This window comes from Macaca thibetana, chromosome 15 (assembly GCF_024542745.1).
Source record: "Macaca thibetana thibetana isolate TM-01 chromosome 15, ASM2454274v1, whole genome shotgun sequence".
In the NCBI taxonomy this organism is placed as follows: domain Eukaryota; kingdom Metazoa; phylum Chordata; class Mammalia; order Primates; family Cercopithecidae; genus Macaca; species Macaca thibetana.
The window spans coordinates 59,868,808-59,887,029 of record NC_065592.1 but is presented as its reverse complement, the minus strand read 5'-3'; the positions used below and the strand labels follow the sequence as shown (position 1 = coordinate 59,887,029).

At 38.7% G+C, this 18,222-nt stretch overlaps 1 protein-coding gene across 9 annotated transcripts in view; it reads left to right on the top strand.

Moving 5' to 3' along the window:
• FOCAD (focadhesin) overlaps positions 1–18,222 on the top strand; it is a 312,387-nt gene that overhangs the window by 37,855 nt on the left and 256,310 nt on the right. For all 9 annotated transcript variants that reach the window (XM_050761318.1, XM_050761319.1, XM_050761315.1 and 6 more), the window contains one exon: positions 530–684. In XM_050761318.1, the coding sequence (XP_050617275.1) occupies positions 530–684 (155 nt within the window). The remainder of the gene's footprint in view (positions 1–529; positions 685–18,222) is intronic.

The window sequence follows — 18,222 nt, the reverse complement described above, 5'->3', positions numbered from 1 at the left end:
TGTCTTTTATATCTGGGCCCATATTAGAATTCAAGAAATTGTGGCAGGGGCATTGTGGGTGGTGGTGAGGTATATGTAGGTGATAGAGGTTGGTGGTAGGAGAGCAGGAACATTTTCTGAAAATAACTGTTATTGTAATTGAAGGCTTATGGCATAAATATTATTTGGAGTTCAACTTAGACTAACTGATATACTGATACTATTAGTGTCTGGTTAAATTGTTTGGTTAGAGCAGCGTGCTAGAGCCAAGTCTCAGCTTTGCTGTGTCGCTTGAACTCGGGTCATACCTCTGCCTGCAGCCAGCCTTGTTTTACAGCGATGATGCCAGGTGAGAGAGAGTTGCTGTTACCTCCATTACCTCTCTTGGAAAATTGACTTCATTTTATTCTAGGAACAGAGTGACAACAGCATCATCTTTATAAAGGAAAGCTAGCCTACTGTGAACAAATTACTCATTGATGAATGACCGAAGGTGTGTGTGTGTTTGCTGTTCATCAGAATTGTCTTCTAATCACTGGTTTGGTTTCAGACTCCTGCTTTGAACTTGCTGTGGGAGAAGTGTTGCAGTGACAATGTAGTGGTTCGAACAGCCTGCTGTGAAGGTCTGGTGGCACTCGTTGCTCAGGATCATGCAGAGTTCAGCTATGTTCTCAATGGGATACTCAATCTGATTCCATCAACCAGGTACATTTTCCTCAGTGTTTGGTCAGTTATGATTTAAGTTTTAATCATAACTGACATTTATGATTTAAATCAGTTAATGATTTAAGTTTTTAGGACAAAAAATTCACTAAATCCCTATTAAGAGTCAGCATTCATCCTACTTGCCAGTTGTTTTTCTTTCTCTTAAAATGTCATGCAGTTGCTGTTTCAGATATGAAAAGATCATGTTAATTTAAATCCTACAGTTTTGGAATTTGTGGTCATTTGTAGTACTTAAGTTTTGGGGCTCTACTTAAATTTGTTGTTGCTCTTTTTAAGATGAACATAGCTAAATAGTTTATAATTCAAAAATGCAATGCAGATTCCTGACTTTTTTTTTTTTTTTAGCCCACTGAAAATATTTATTTTTTCAAATTTTTTCTTATTTAGTTTTCAAAGAACATAATACTGTCACACAAACCCCAAAAATAAACACAGGAGTGGGTATAGACGTAATGAAATACAGTGCCCTTGGATAAAAATAATAATAAAACTTCGTTATTGGTAATCATTCAACAAACATTTTCCGTGCAACCTTTTTTTAAAAATTATTATTATTATACTTTAAGTCCTAGGGTACATGTGCACAACGTGCAGGTTTGTTACATATGTATACATGTGCCATGTTGGTGTGCTGCACCCATTAACTCATCATTTACATTAGGTATATCTCCTAATGCTATCCCTCCCACCTCCCCGCTCCCCACAATAGGCCCCGGTGTGTGATGTTTCCCTTCCTGTGTCCAAGTGATCTCGTTGTTCAATTCCCACCTATGAGTGAGAACATGCGGTGTTTGGTTTTCTGTTATTGTGATAGTTTGCTAAGAATGATGGTTTCCAGCTGCATCCATGTCCCTACAAAGGACACGAACTCATCCTTTTTTATGACTGCGTAGTATTCCATGGTGTATATGTGCCACATTTTCTTAATCCAGTCTGTCACTGATGGACATTTGGGTAGATTCCAAGTCTTTGCTGTTGTGAATAGTGCTGCAATAAACATACGTGTGCATGTGTCTTTATAGCAGCATGATTTATATCCTTTGGGTATATCCCCAGTAATGGGATGGCTGGGTCAAATGGTATTTCTAGTTCTAGATCCTTGAGGAATCGCCATACTGTTTTTCACAATGGTTGAACTAGTTTACAGTCCTACCAACAGTGTAAAAGTGTTCCTGTTTCTCCACATCCTCTCCAGCACCTGTTGTTTCCTGACTTTTTAATGATTGCCATTGTAACTGGTGTGAGATGGTATCTCATTGTGGTTTTGATTGGCATTTCTCTGATGGCTACTGATGATGAGCATTTTTTCTTGTGTCTGTTGGCTGTATGAATGTCTTCTTTTGAGAAGTGTCTGTTCATATCCTTTGCCTACTTTTTGATGGGGTTGTTTGTTTTTTTCTTGTAAATTTGTTTGAGTTCTTTGTAGGTTCTGGATATTAGCCCTTTGTCAGATGAGTAGATTGCAAAAATTTTCTCCCATTCTGTAGGTTGCCTGTTCACTCTGATGGTAGTTTCTTTTGCTGTGCAGAAGCTCTTTAGTTTAATTAGATCCCATTTGTCAATTTTGGCTTTGTTGCCGTTGCTTTTGGTGTTTTGGACATGAAGTCCTTGCCCATGCCTATGTCCTGAATGGTATTACCTAGGCTTTCTTCTAGGGTTTTTATGGTTTTAGGTCTAACATTTAAGTCTCTAATCCATCTTGAATTAATTTTCATATAAGGAGTAAGGAAAGGATCCAGTTTCAGCTTTCTACTTATGGCTAGCCAATTTTCCCAGCACCATTTATTAAATAGGGAATCCTTTCCCCATTTCTTGTTTCTCTCAGGTTTGTCAAAGATCAGATGGCTGTAGATGTGTGGTATTATTTCTGAGGACTCTGTTCTGTTCCATTGGTCTATATCTCTGTTTTGGTACCAGTACCATGCTGTTTTGGTTACTGTAGCCTTGTAGGATAGTTTGAAGTCAGGTAGCGTAATGCCTCCAGCTTTGTTCTTTTGACTTACGATTGTCTTGGCAATGTGGGCTCTTTTTTGGTTCCATATGAACTTTAAAGTAGTTTTTTCCAATTCTGTGAAGAAAGTCATTGGCAGTTTAATGGGGATGGCATTGAATCTATAAATTACCTTGGGCAGTATGGCCATTTTCACAATATTGATTCTTCCTATCCATGAGCGTGGTATGTTCTTCCATTTGTTTGTGTCCTCTTTTGTTTCACTGAGCAGTGGTTTGTAGTTCTTCTTGAAGAGGTCCTTTACATCCTTTGTTAGTTGGATTCCTAGGTATTTTATTCTCTTTGAAGCAATTGTGAATGGGAGTTCATTCATGATTTGGCTCTCTGTTTGCCTGTTACTGGTGTATAAGAATGCTTGTGATTTTTGCACATTGCTTTTGTATCCTGAGACTTTGCTGAAGTTGCTTATCAGCTTAAGGAGATTTTGGGCTGAGACAATGGGGTTTTCTAAATATATAATCATGTCATCTGCAAACAGGGACAATTTGACTTCTTCTTTTCCTAACTGAATATTCTTGATTTCTTTCTCTTGCCTGATTGCCCTGGCCAGAACTTCCAACACTATGTTGAATAGGAGTGGTGAGAGAGGGCATCCCTGTCTTGTGCCAGTTTTCAAAGGGAATTTTTCCAGTTTTTGCCCATTCAGTATGATATTGGCTGTGGGTTTGTCATAAATAGCTCTTATTATTTTGAGATACGTTCCATCAATACTGAATTTATTGAGAGTTTTTAGCATGAAGGGCTGTTGAATTTTGTCAAAGGCCTTTTCTGGAAACATCTATTGGAATAATCATGTGGTTTTTGTCTTTGGTTCTGTTTATATGCTGGATTATGTTTATTGATTTGCATATGTTGAACCAGCCTTGCATCCCAGGGATGAAGCCCACTGGATCATGGTGGATAAGCTTTTTGATGTGCTGCTGGATTCAGTTTGCCTGTATTTTTTGAGGATTTTTGCGTAGATGTTCATCAGGGATATTGGTCTAAAATTCTCTTTTTTTTGGTTGTGTCTCTGCCAGGCTTTGGTATCAGGATGATGTTGGCCTCATAAAATGAGTTAGGGAGGATTCCTTCTTTTTCTATTGATTGGAATAGTTTCAGAAGGAATGGTACCACCTCCTCCTTGTACCTCTGGTAGAATTTGGCTGTGAATCCGTCTGGTCCTGAACTTTTTTTGGTTGGTAGGCTATTAATTATTGCCTCAATTTCAGAGCCTGCTATTGGTCTGTTCAGGGATTCAACTTCTTCCTGGTTTAGTCTTGGGAGAGTGTAAGTGTCCAGGAAATTATCCATTTCTTCCAGGTTTTCTAGTTTATTTGCTTAGAAGTGTTTATAGTATTCTCTGATGGTAGTTTGTATTTCTGTGGGGCCGGGGGTGATATCCCCTTTATCATTTTTTTATTGCGTCTATTTGATTCTTCTCTCTTTTCTTCTTTATTAGTCTTGCTAGCGGTCTATTAATTTTGTTTATCTTTTCAAAAAACCAGCTCCTGGATTCATTTATTTTTTTGGAGGGTTTTTTGTGTCTCTGTCTCCTTCAGTTCTGCTCTGATCTTAGTTATTTCCTGCCTTCTGCTAGCTTTTGAATGTGTTTGCTCTTGCTTCTCTAGTTCTTTTAATTGTGATGTTAGTGTGTCAATTTTTGATCTTTCCAGATTTCTATTGTGGGCATTTAGTGCTATAAATTTCCCTCTCCACACTGCTTTAAATGTGTCCCAGAGATGCTGGTATGTTGTATCTTTGTTCTCATTGGTTTCAAAGAACATCTTTATTTCTGCCTTCATTTTGTTATGTACCCAGTAGTCATTCAGGAGCAGGTTGTTCAGTTTCCATGTAGTTGAGTGGTTTTGATTGAGTTTCTTAGTCTTGAATTCTAGTTTGATTGCAGTGTGGTCTGAGAGACAGTTTGTTATAATTTCTGTTCTTGTACATTTGCTGAGGAGTGCTTTACTTCCAACTGTGTGGTCAATTTTGGAATAAGTGCGATGTGGTGCTGAGAAGAATGTATATTCTGTTTATTTGGGGTGGAGAGTTTTGTAGATGTCTATTAGGTCCGCTTGGTGCAGAGATGAGTTCAATTCCTGGATATCCTTGTTAACTTTCTGTCTCGTTGATCTGTCTAATGTTGATAGTGGGGTCTTATAATCTCCCATTATTATTGTATGGGAGTCTAAGTCTCTTTGTAAGTCTCTAAGGACTTGCTTTATGAATCTGGGTGCTCCTATATTGGGTGCATATATATTTATGATAGTTAGCTCTTCCTATTGAATTGATTGCTTTACCATTATGTAATGGCCTTCTTTGTCTCTTTTGATCTTTGATGGTTTAAAGTCTGTTTTATCAGAGACTAGGATTGCAACCCCTGCTTTTTTGGTTTTCCATTTGCTTGGTAGATCTTCCTCCATTGCTGTATTTTGAGCCTATATGTGTCTCTGCATGTGAGATGGGTCTCCTGAATACAGCAAAGTGATGGGTCTTGACTCTTTATCCAATTTTCCAGTCTATGTCTTTTAATTGGACCATTTAATCCATTTACATTTAAGGTTAATATTGTTATATGTGAACTTGATCCTGTCATTATGATATTTTATGGTTATTTTGCTCGTTAGTTGATGCAGTTGCTTCCTAACATCTATGGTCTTTACATTTTGGCATATTTTTGCAATGGCTGGTACCAGTTTTTCCTTTCCATGTTTAGTGCTTCCTTCAGGATCTCTTGTAGGGCAGGCCTGGTGGTGACAATCTCTAAGCATTTGCTTATCTGTAAAGGATTTTATTTCTTCTTGGCTGGATATGAAATTCTGGGTTGAAAATTCTTTTCTTTAAGAATGTTGTCTATTGGCCCCCACTCTCTTCTGGCTTGTAGAGTTTCTGCCGAGAGATCTGCTGTTATTCTGATGGGCTTCCCTTTGTGTGTAACCCATCCTTTCTCTCTGGCTGCCCTTAACATTTTTTCCTTCATTTCAACTTTGGTGAATCTGACAATTATGTGTCTTGGAGTTGCTCTTCTCAAGGAGTGTCTTTGTGGCGTTCTCTGTATTTCCTGAATTTGAATGTTGGCCTGCCTTACTAGGTTGGGGAAGTTCTCCTGGATGACATCCTGCAGAGTGTTTTCCAACTTGGTTCTATTTTCCCCCTCACTTTCAGGCACACCAATCAGACATAGATTTGGTCTTTTCATGTAATCCCATATTTCTTGGAGGCTTTGTTCATTTGTTTTTTACTCTTTTTTCTCTACACTTCTCGCTTCATTTCATTCATTTTATCTTCAATCACTGATACTCTTTCTTCCAGTTGATCGAGTCAGTTACTGAAGCTTGTGCATTTGTCACATAGTTCTTGTGTCATGGTTTTCATCTCTATCAGTTCTTTTAAGGTCTTGTCTGCATTGATTATTCTAGTTATCCATTCATCCATTCTTTTTTGAAGGTTTTTAGTTTCTTTGCACTGGTTACGTAGTTCCTCCTTTAGCTCTGAGAAGTTTGATTGACTGAAGCCTTCTTCTCTCAACTCATCAAAGTCATTCTCCGTCCAGCTTTGTTCCGTTGCTGGCGATGAGCTGCGTTCCTTTGGAGGGTGAGATGCGTGCTGATTTTTTGAATTTCTAGCTTTTCTTCACTGCTTTTTCCCCATCCTTGTGGTTTTATCTGCCTTTGTTCTTTGATGATGGTGACGTACTGATGGCGTTTTTGTGTGGGTGTCCTTTCTGTTTGTTAGTTTTCCTTCTAACAGTCAGCACCCTCAGCTGTAGGTCTGTTGGAGTTTGCTTGAGGTCCACTTCAGACCCTGTTAGCCTGGGTATCAGCAGCAGAGGCTGCAGAAGATAGAATATTGCTAAAAAGCGAGTGTTGGTGTCTGATTCTTACTCTGGAAGCTTCGTCTCAGAGGTGTACCCAGCAGTGTGAGGTGTGAGGTGTTGGTCTGCACCTAGTGGGGGATGTCTCCCAGTTAGGCTACTCAGGGTACGACCAACTTGAGCAGGCAGTCTGTCCGTTCTCAGATCTCAACCTCCATGCTGGGAGAACCACTGCTCTCTTCAAAGCTGTCAGACAGGGACATTTACATCTGCCGAGGTTTCTGCTGCTTTTTGTTTAGCTATGCCCTGTCCCCAGAGGTGGAGTCTATAGAGGCAGGCAGGCCTCCTTGAGCTGCGGTGGGCTCCACCCAATTCGAGCTTCCTGGGTGCTTTGTTTACCTATTTAAGCCTCAGCAATGGCAGGAGCCCTTCCCGCAGCCTCGCTGCCACCTTACAATTAGATCTCAGACTGCTGTGCTAGCAATGAGGGAGGCTCTGTGGGCGTGGGACCCTCTGGGTCAGGTGTGGTTTATAATCTCCTAGTGTGCCGTTTTCTAAGACCCTTGGTAAGGCGCAGTATAAGGGTGGGAGTTACCTGATTTTCCAGGTGTTGTGTGTCTCAGTTTCCCTTGGCTAGGAAAAGGAATTCCCTTCCCCCTTGCGCTTCCCATGTGAGGCAATGCCTCGCCCTGCTTCAGCTCTCGCTGGTCGGGCTGCACCCCCTGGTTCAGCTGCACCCGCTGACCAGCACTGACTGTCCAACACGCCCCAGTGAGATGAACCTGGTTCCTCAGTTGAAAATGCAGAAATCACCCGTCTTCTGTGTCACTCACGGTGGGAGCTGGAGCTGGACCTGTTCCTATTTGGCCATCTTGGGCACCCCCCCGATTCCTGACATTTTAAGAAAGAAGATTGTCCATAAGCAATGATTCTTCCACAGTGGTATAGTTTATACATTGTAGTGACATTACTTGGCCAGCCCTTGGCATTAGTGCATTAGAAAATAATGGCACTTATTTCTCAAATATTTTGTGATTTAGGGATGTCTTCCCCTTGATTATTCCAAGTTAATAATATTTTGTTCTTTGAATTTGTTTGGTATGACTGTATTTAGTCCATTTACAGGCTGAGGTAATGGGATAATAAGGAATAAGAGGGATCCATTCAGAGATGGTCAAACAGGACCATGTTTGAACCAGTGAGCCTCTGTTATAAAATACTCCCTGAAAAAGAGTTGTTACTCTTTGCTTCAAGAAATTGTCTTGATCTGTATGTCCTAATTTTTGACTGCTTCGAATCATTTGGGCTTTTGCCCCCTTTACTCACCTCTCACCAAGCCTCCCTTCTCCTCTGTGGAGCTGCTTGTTTTTCTAGTGTTTTTCACTCACCTTTATTACAGTATCATCGGGCTGAGTACTTAAGTTTTTTCCCTGCCTTCAGTGGAGATGGAGTACAGCTGTAATTATCAATTTGTGGAAAGATGCCGGATGCGGTGTAAGTCCTGTAATCCTAGCACTTTGGGAGGCTGATGCAGGTGGATCATCTGAGGTCAGGAGTTCGAGACCTCTGTCTGACATCATCTTTATTATCCTTTCAGGCTGTGCTCCGATGTCCTCTTTCCTGTCCAGACACTTCCCACTTCTCTGCTGCACTACTTGTTGTTTCACAATATGTGCCTGTGTGTATTATTTTTAAACCTGTATTTTGGTATCTGGCACACTCTTTGACACTTAGTAGTTGCCCAGATATTTCTGAATAAGTGAAGGTTTGATCATGGCTGAAAACTTACTACTTTCTCTCTGTCTTTCTGTTTCTGCACACATTCACAAAAATTTTAGAAGGATTCTGTTGTATACCAATTAAAAAAGTAGTTTTGAGGAGAATTTTGAAAAGTTAAGCTTTTTATGTGTCTGTCTTTTTCTTATGTACTGGTTGATCTTAAGCAAGCCACCTAGATGTTACCTTACCTTTTTTATTTGTGAAATACAGGTATGGTATTTGTTGCCCCCCGCCCCAAATGTTTTCAAATGCCTTAAAAATCTGCAAATGTAAAATCTAATTGCATTGTGTAGTTGTACTATTTATATTCATAAGTTAAAGTATCAGCAGCTCATGGGGCCAATGTAGTATCTTCTCTGTATTTAAGGTATAATTAGAGCAGGTTAGATTATACCTTTTATTCTAGAAGATAATCTTAGAAAATTATTCTGCTGTGAGATTTCACGCATCAGTATTAATTCTTCATCCCTATTGTAAATTGCAAAGTATAAACTTTGTGGATAGTGAATTATCCTGTCATTTCTGCATATTGTAATTTGTGGGTAACCTTAGTTATTTTTAAATTTAAAAATGTGTTTTTTGGGCGGGGTGCGGTGACTCATGACTGTAATCCCAACACTTTGGGAGGCCAAGGCAGGCGGATCTCTTGAGGTCAGGAGTTTGAGACCAGCCTGGCCAACATGGTGAAACGCTATCTCTACTTTTTTCATAAAAATATGAAAATTAGCCGGGCGTGGTGACACATGCCCGTAGTCCCAGCTATCGGGAGGCTGAGGCAGGAGAATTGCTCGAACCCAGGAGGTGGAGGTTGCTTGAGCCTAAGCTGAAATCGCTTCACTGTACTCCAGCCTGGGTGACAGAGCAAGACTCCGTCTCAAAAAAGAAAAAAAAAATGTGTTTTTTTGAATAGATAATAATAATTCACATTGGATATTTTAGGCAAAGCGTTTGTCTTATCCCAGTATCTGTGTTTTTTTGTTTTTGTTTTTTCCACTGTGGAAGACAAAGTGTTAGTAGGTCTTATTATATTATATGCAGCATATAATAGAAAAAATGCGTGTGTGTATATTTACATGTATATTTTCCTTACTTAACAAACAGAAATAGTAGCCTATTATATAGTAATCTTTGTTTTGCATTTTCAGTGAAAAAATGTATCTTGGAGCTTGTATTAGGCTGTTCTTGCATTGCTATAAAGAAATACCTAAGGTTGGGTAATTTATAAAGAAAAGTGGTTTATTTTGGCTTACGGTTCTACAGGCTGACAGGAAGCATGGTGCCGGTATCTGCTTCTGGCAAGGGCTTCAGGAAGCTTATAGTCATAGTGGAAGCAAAGTGGGAGCAGGAATGTCACATGGCAAGAGCCAAGAGCAAGAGAGAGAGGGGGAGGTCCACGATTCTTTTAAACAACCAGATCTCATGTGAACTCACTGAGCACGAACTCACTTATCACCGGGGGGATAGTGCTAAATCATTCATAAGGGATCTGCCCCCGTGATTCAGTCACCTCCTACCAGGCCTTATCTCCAACATTTAGAATCATATGTCAATCTAAGATTTGGAGGGGGCAAACATCCCAACCGTTTCAGAGCTCATTCTATAAAATATATAAACAGCTTTCTATTTTTTTCTAGCTGTGTAATATTCCATTGTGTGGATGAGCCATAATTAGCAATTTCCTATTATTTCTAATCCTTTACAATAGACAGTGCTTCAGTTATTAATCTTACACATATAGGTGACCATAAATTTTTAAGGTTCTTTGGCTATTTGGCCAACATATGGAAGAAAGCCTTGAATTTTATAGTAAGCAAATATAGGAATTTTAACAGTGGAAGGATGCTGGACATTTTAAACAAAATTTCTTATCTGAGAATGTTCATATTGTCTAAATTGTCATCCACAGGGAGATGTAGAGAGTAGATGCTGAAGCTAACCAGTTTAATTTTTGAATCAATTCGATCATAAAATATATAAGTGCTATGTTTTCCTTATTGTTGCCAGTGGATATAATAATTTCTTATATGACAGAAAACATAATTTTCTTCATTTGCTTTATTTTCAAGTAGCAGAACTTTGTGGTATGTAGTGATTACAAAGACTATACTTTGTACCATTTATGTTTAAAAAAAAAAAAACCCAACAAAATGAGAATCCATTTTAAGAAATAAGCTAATTAAGAACAGGAGACTCAGATAGCCTCCTCCTCCTCCAAAATGAACCTCAGGGAATCTTCTGAGACAGAAAACCATCTGTGTCTTTGGGACATAAAGGCAAGAATGGGCCAGGCGTGGTGGCTCATGCCCATAATCCCAGCACTTTGGGAGACTGAGGCAGGCTCATCGCTTGAGGTCAGGAGTTGGAGACCAGCCTGGCCAACAAAGTGTAACCCCGTCTCTACTAAAAATACAAAAAAATTAGCTGGGCTTGGTGACACCTGCCTATAGTCCCAGCTACTCAGGAGGCTGAGGCAGGAGAATTGCTTGAACCCGGAGGCAGAGGTTGCAGTGAGCCAAGATCGTACTACTGCGCTGCAGCCTGGACAACAGAGTGAGACTCTGTCTCAATCAATCAATCAATCAATCAATCAATGCAGGGAATGACTTTGGGTGAGACACTTTGGGTCTTCAGTTTCCATTATTTAAATTTCTGCTTGTGTCTGACTTCTCTTTAATTAGAGGCTTATTGGAATCTAAAGGTACTTTGGGAACTGAGACACACCGTGATTGCTTATCTTTGCTTTAGAAAAATAATTCTAAAACTTTATCTTTCCATCTTGCCTATTTATCTTCTAGCCTACTATCCTTCAGGAACTGAGAAAGCAAGAGGGGGGTGGATAGAAAAAGCCAATAGTGAGAAACAGCCTTCTATAGAATAGATGTTTAGAGAATGTAGGTTATTGAGTTTTCTCGGCATTTAGAGCAGATTTTGAAAGCATGAAAGAAAGATGGAAGGAAAAGTAGGTGTGCCCATCTCTTCCAGCCTTATAACTGGCTCCTTCGTCCTGTGAAAGTCTAGTCGATAGAATTCCCTTGGAACATGTCTGGAAGCCCCCCTCCCACCTGAATCCAAGCCCACAGTTTGAGAAACAGTGGCTTAGAGCGGGTTACATTGTATAGTCTAACTTTGAAAAAGACTTGACATTTGCAATGCTCTGGTTGTCTAAACTTCAGGGAGTGTCTGGGAAAGGGTCTGGCTGTGCTTGAGAGACTGTTCTCTTCAAAGGAGTAGTTTCATGTCCTAGAGTGTTCTCTGTTCAAAGCTGAGGCAACATGAAACAATTGTAAACTAGTTTTTATAGCTTCTGTAAACAAAGAAATGGATTTAAGAGCCTTAAAATGTTCTTTTCATCAGTAAGGAAATTTGAAAAAAAAATTATTCCCTAGGGAGGGTGAAGGAAAGAAGGGGACCACAAAAGAAACACAGTAAGGAAATCATTATCACCAGTCGAATGTGAATTTTGAAATGAAGTGAAACTGAAAATAAAGTGCAAGATATATAGTAGCATATAGTTTTGTAGACCTTTCAGGAATTGTTTTGAGTTTAGGTTGGTTTTGGTTTTGTTTGTTTTTGTTTTTACATTGACTGTATCCTGAAATAAAGAGTCCCAAAGCAAGGAATTTTCCATTTTTCTTTCCTTAGAATTTTTTTCCCCTGAACTGTGCTGGCTTCTAGAAGGCTTATTGTTACAACCATTGTTACAGTTGCTTAGTAACAGGATTGTGAATAAAAAATCTTGCTCTCCTGCAGAACCAGGTATTCAGTTTTGGTATTGAGGTGTCATGACAGCCTGTAATTTCACCTCAACTGCTTCCCCCATTTCTTGTCTTAATGTGCTTGGTAGGAAGGTTATACTCTGGATAAACTAGGCTAGCACTTCATTTGTATGCCTTATGTGCTTTTAAACATGGAAGGGACCTGCATTCAAGGTATTTGGGAATATAAAGTGTGTTAAAGTGTGGGAAATTAAAGTGTATTTTCTGAGACTTCTAAGTCTGCCTTTTAATGAAATTTAGCATAGGATATTAAAAATTCTTGTAGTGGGTCCTGAGGAACTCTGTTGGATCCAGTGAGTCTTTGATCATGGGTTGATGAAGGTTCAGTGGTTAAAAATGATTCTGAGAATCATTTGGAGTTAAGATTTAGGATGATTTATGGAGAAAATTCTTGTCTCTCAGAGTCTTTTATTGATGACCCTGTTCCTTGGGAAACTTAATTGCTTTCTTATGTAGGAAATAGCTAGCAACTGTATTCATATCTTGTTATATTATTGAAGCTTTTCTGTATTATTTAGCTTCTTTCTCTTTATTTTATTTGGCAGGAGAGGAAGAACCAAGGAAGGATGCCTTTATGAGGTTTCCTCCAAGGTTTAGGGAAGGCAGCACATTTTAATCTGCAGCTGGGGTGTCAGAGTATTACTACCTGAATTTGACATGGTTTCAAGGTTTATATTTATATTGATATTATGGCTTATTTAACTCTTATTAGAGAGTGACAGAATTGCTAGTCCATGTCTGTTTCCCCATCTTGTCTTCTAAATATTCCTTTTAAGCTTATTAGCTTATTTCTAGATGTTCTTCTTCCTTTTCTTCCCCAATTCTGTTTTTTTTCCCCTTGAAAATCCCAGAATTTCTCTCAACTTTCCGTTCCTAATCACAAAAGTGGTTCCAGCCACTTTTCTGATCTAGGACATTCTGCCCTATTTTTTATTAAGTTAGTTGATCTGGTTGAAGGCTTTGTCACAAAATCTTCCATTGTAGAGTCATGTATTTATGCTAAGATGTTTCTAGGTGATTTAAGAACAGTGGCTGCTGAACACATGTTACTTTTATAATGGAAAAATGCTTCAGAAGAAATCAGGCCGTTTTTGCTACATAGAAGACAAATGAGTGCAAAGGACTTTGTTACGCAAAAGCTCAGTAACATTACATCTCTTAGATTTTATTTTAAAGAAGCATTTTTTTTTTTTTTTGGTCATTCATTTAAGCATGGATTTCTCAGAACTGTTTATTTTGTCCTTGTCGTCTTGTCTCTGGTTATCTTTCTTATACAGTTTTATGGTTTTCTCATATAGTTTTATAATGAATTTAGACAATGATTGTTTTTCTAGTGTTTATCATTCTCTTATTTGCTAATGACTTACTATGCTTAAGACTGATGAATTATCTTGTTCAGGGATCTGAAATCCTTTCCAGTTAAAAAGGGACTTAGCCACATTTGTTCCCATGACACCTAGGGATGCATCCCTCTTGGGATGTTATGTCATTCTCTTCAACCCAAACCCTTTTAATTCTACCCCTAAATATCTGAAATATGGGTACATTCTTGTACCTCATGTTTGGTATATTTTGAAAGCAAAGAACCAAGCATTATATGTAGTCTTTCAAAAAGAGACCCAGCATACATGAGCAGTGTTTAATGTTGTAATGAAATAATTCTCAAACAAAAGGAATCTGATACATGTTATTCATATGCACAGTAGTAATCGTGCCATATTAACCTAGCAAAAAGCAATTTGCCTGAGTGTTTTCTTGTTAGTATAGTTGGTAGAACTTGACTAAAAATTAAAAAAATTTTTTTGAATCTTCAATGTCATCATTGACCCATACTCACTCTCATTACAAGCTAAATATCCCCTATCTGAAATGCTTGGGACTAGAAGTGTTTCAGATTTAATATTTTTTGAATTTTGGGATATTTGCATATATATAATGAGATATCTTGGATAGACCCAAGTCTAAACACAAAATTCATTTATAATTCATGTACACCTTATACAGATAGTCTGAAGGTAATTTTGTACAACATTTTAAATAACTTTGTGCATGAAACAAAGTTTTAACTGTGTTTTGGCTGTAGCCTGTCACATGACTTCAGGTGTGGAATTTTCAACTTGTGGTGTCACATCAGTGCTCACAAAATTTAGGATTTTGGAGCATTTAGGATTTTGGATTTTTTGATTAGAGATGCTCAGTCTGTATGAGATGTGGGTCTTGGCTCTTATGCCTAGTGAAAACTGTGGCACCTTTTTGCATTGTCTCTTGCTACTGTGCCTGTGGCTTAGTTTTGAAGTTTCCTTTGCTCTCTTTAATGGTTCTTGAGTAAATTCATCTTTTCCTGGCACCTGCCCAAGAAAGGACTTATTCCAGCTGATCTTTATTGTAGGCTTTCAGCAGCAGTTTCCTAAGTGTATTAGGCCTCTTTGGGCTACCAGTTACAGAAATCCACTTGAACTAGTGTGAGCAAAAATGGATTAATTTTTTTGATAAAGGAGTATCTATCTCATAGGACCCAAGAATAAATATGCACCTAGGCCTCAGAAACAAATGGGATATAAACTGTGTGTTTCATTCTTCTTTCTTCCTGCAGACTTTCTCTGCCTCCTAGTTCATGGGGCACCACCTGCTCCTGGCTTAACATTTCATATATGAGGCAGCCAGACTGAGATTGGAATTTCCTGGCCACAATTACAGATTTCCAATGGTAGGACCTGGAGCTGGATCAGTCAGCTCTTCCAAGTGTTAGTTTTCTAGTGCTACTGTAACACATGATGATAAACTTGATGGCTTAAGACAACAGAAATTTATTATTTCATGATTTCATGATGCCTTGCAGCCAAAAACCAAGGCGTCAGCAGGACTGATTCATTCTGGAGGCTCTGTGGGGGAATTTGTTCTATGCCTCTCTACTAACTTCTGGTGGGATGGAAATCTTTGACATTCCTTGTTGTGTGGCTTTGTAACTTCAGTCTCCACCTCTGTATCCTTATGGCTGACTTATCTGTGTATCTCTGTGTCTCCAATACAGTATCCCTTCACTTTCTCTGTAAGGATACCAGTTATTGGATTTACGACCCACCTAGGATGATATCCCAAGATAATTTATCTACAAAGACCCTATTTCCATATAAAGTCACATTCATAGGTACTGGGGGTTGGGATTTAGATGTATCTTTTGGGCGGACACAATTTAACTCTCTACTCACTGTGTCTTCATTGTGTGAGCATATGTGTGCTAGGATCACTTATACAGTAATCATATGATTGCAGAGGGTGTGGTAATTTTCCAAAACAGACAGGAAACTGGAATACTATTCCTGATGAGTCCTCTGCACTGGGACTGAATTTGGAGGAAAGCCACATGCAAGTAGGTATTTCTCAGCTATTCAGCTCTAGCTTTGAAACATAATTATGCTTAAATACAAGTGACTTAACATTAGATCTGTGTTTCTCGGACAGAGATAGAAGGATGAGAGATTGAGTGAACAGAGAATCAGTGTCAAATATAATTGTTTAATTGTGATGATGGGATACTGCCTTGACTTCCCCCAATCCCCAGAGTATTTTCTTTAAATTATAAATTATCTCTCTAAACAGCAATAATAATAGAGAAAACCACTGCTTTGTTTTCTAGGGGAAGAGGGTTAAGGAATAAAACTAGCCTTTCCTGAATATAAACTGTGTGCCCTGCCTTATGCTTTAGAGCTTTACCCAAAATTCCCCACTTAATTCTCAAAACAACCCTGGGAGTTTGGGGGAGACTTTTTCTTAGGTGGGACTGTGTTCTTTTCTCAGGAGGACATAGTATCTGATTTTTGATGATGTTAGCAGCTGTTGATGCTCAATGACTAGATCCATTAATTCATTAGGGATTTCAAATGGTGACATTCTAATTCCATTTTTTTTCTTCACTTATTACCTGAAATACTTCTATAAAGAGAATCTTCCCCATATCTACTGTTTGGTCACCCAGAGGTATAATTTATATAGGAAAGGCAGGATATATGTGTAATTCTTTCATTTACTAAATTCCAAAATAATGATTTTTTTTTTTTTTTTTTTTTTTGAGATGGAGTCTCGCTCTGTCGCCCAGGCTGGAGTGCAGTGGCCGGATCTCAGCTCACTGCAAGCTCCGCCTCCTGGGTTTACGCCATTCTCCTGCCTCAGCCTCCCGACAAAATAATGATTTTTTAAAGCATCCTTTCAGTGGTGACCAGTTACATTTTCTTATAAAATAATTATAATGAGCTTATGGATTTAAACATACTTGATGTATTTCAGTCCTCTTCTCCTCTATTTTTAAGGCTGTTTTTGGATCCACTCTTTAGAAGCAGCTTGAGAGAGGGGAGAGGAATTTACAAAGTTTCACAAATCTTATTGCTATTCAGTGATTTTCATATACAACAAGTGAGTTAAGATGGAGGGGAGTGAAAGAAACAGCATATTCCAAATAGAACTTCTTGTCTCCGTCTTATATTAAGTCGTAGGAACCATCTAATGTTCCTAAGAATCTCTTAGGAATTAATTTGCAGGGTGGTAGATTTAGTTATGTCATGGGCAGTCTTCATAGTAGTTAAATCTCTGCATACATCTGAATATTTCTCTCTTACTTTTCTTATTCCATCAGGAATCTTAAGTTGGTTTTAATGTTGTAGGAATGTATATTAAGATAAGTTAAATGAAAAAAAAAAACCATAACAACAAAAAAACTACTTTCATTTCTGTCTGAGCTGAGTGGCTCATGCCTGTAATCCCAGCACTTTGGGAGGCTGAGGCGGGTAGATCATCTGAGGTAAGGAGCTCAAGACCAGCCTGACCAACATGGCAAAACCCCATCTCTACTAAAAATACAAAAAAATTTAGCTGGATGTAGTGGTGCACGCCTGTAATCCCAGCTACTTGGGAGGCTGAGGCAGGAGAATCTCTTGAACCCAGGAGGTAGAGGTTGCAGTGAGCTGAGATCATGTACTCCAGCCTGGGTGACACAGCAGGACATCATCTCCAAAACAACACCACCAAAAAAGTACTTCATTTCCCAATAGAATTCATTCCTTGATAATATAAGGATATTACATGAATTTCATCGTCCCAGTATTTACAGTTATCCTGTTTGCTAAATGTCTGATCCCTTAAATGAAAGGCCTTTTAGAAACACAACCAGTAATAGCATTCATATTATTTTGTAAAAAACTAAATAATGAATTTTGATATTAGAGATCAGATACATGAATTTCAATGTGCATATATAAAGTCATGTAATTATAGAACTAGAAATACCTTCAGAGGTTACCTTTGGAGCCAAGCAAGATAGTACCTGAGCTGTATCCATCCATCCATCTATTAATTAAACATATATATACACACATACATATATATATATATATATATATGTATGTATGTATGTATTTTTTTGAGACAGAGTTTTGCTCTTGTTGCCCAGGCTGGAGTGCATTGGTGTGATCTCGGCTCACTGTAACCTCTGCCTCCCGGGTTCAAGTGATTCTCCTGCCTCAGTCTCCTGAGTTGCTGGGACTACAGGCATGTGCCACCACCCCGGCTAATCTTGTATTTTCAGTAGAAGCAGGGTTTCTCCATGGTGGTCAGGCTGGTCTTGAACTCCCAACCTCAGGTGATCTGCCTGCCTCAGCCTCCCAAAGTGCTGGGATAACAGGTGTGAGCCACTGTGCCGGCCAGTTAAACATATTTATTGAATATATTTATTTATTATTTAATTTTTTAAAAGTTCTGGGGTACATGTGCAAGATGTGCAGATGTGTTACATAGGTAAACATGTGCCATGGTGGTTTGCTGCACCTATCAACCCACCACCTAGGTATTAAGCCCAGCATGCATTAAATCTTTTCCCTAATACTCTCCCAAGTATATGTATCATCTCTTGTATTTCTGTGCTAGGTGCTGTTGTGCCATGGTGAGGAATGCAGACATAGTTATTATAGTTATTGTACTCATGATGCTTTTGGTTTCGATGGAGAGATTGCCATAATTGCCTAGTTACAGAAACTACATTCTAAGTATACTGTGTTGAGAATGCCTTTAATATGAAATTTGACTTAGTCATGGTGGTAAAAGAAGGCTTTCCTGAGGAATTGACACCTAAGATGAGACTAAGGAGTGAATGAAAGTTGTCTAGG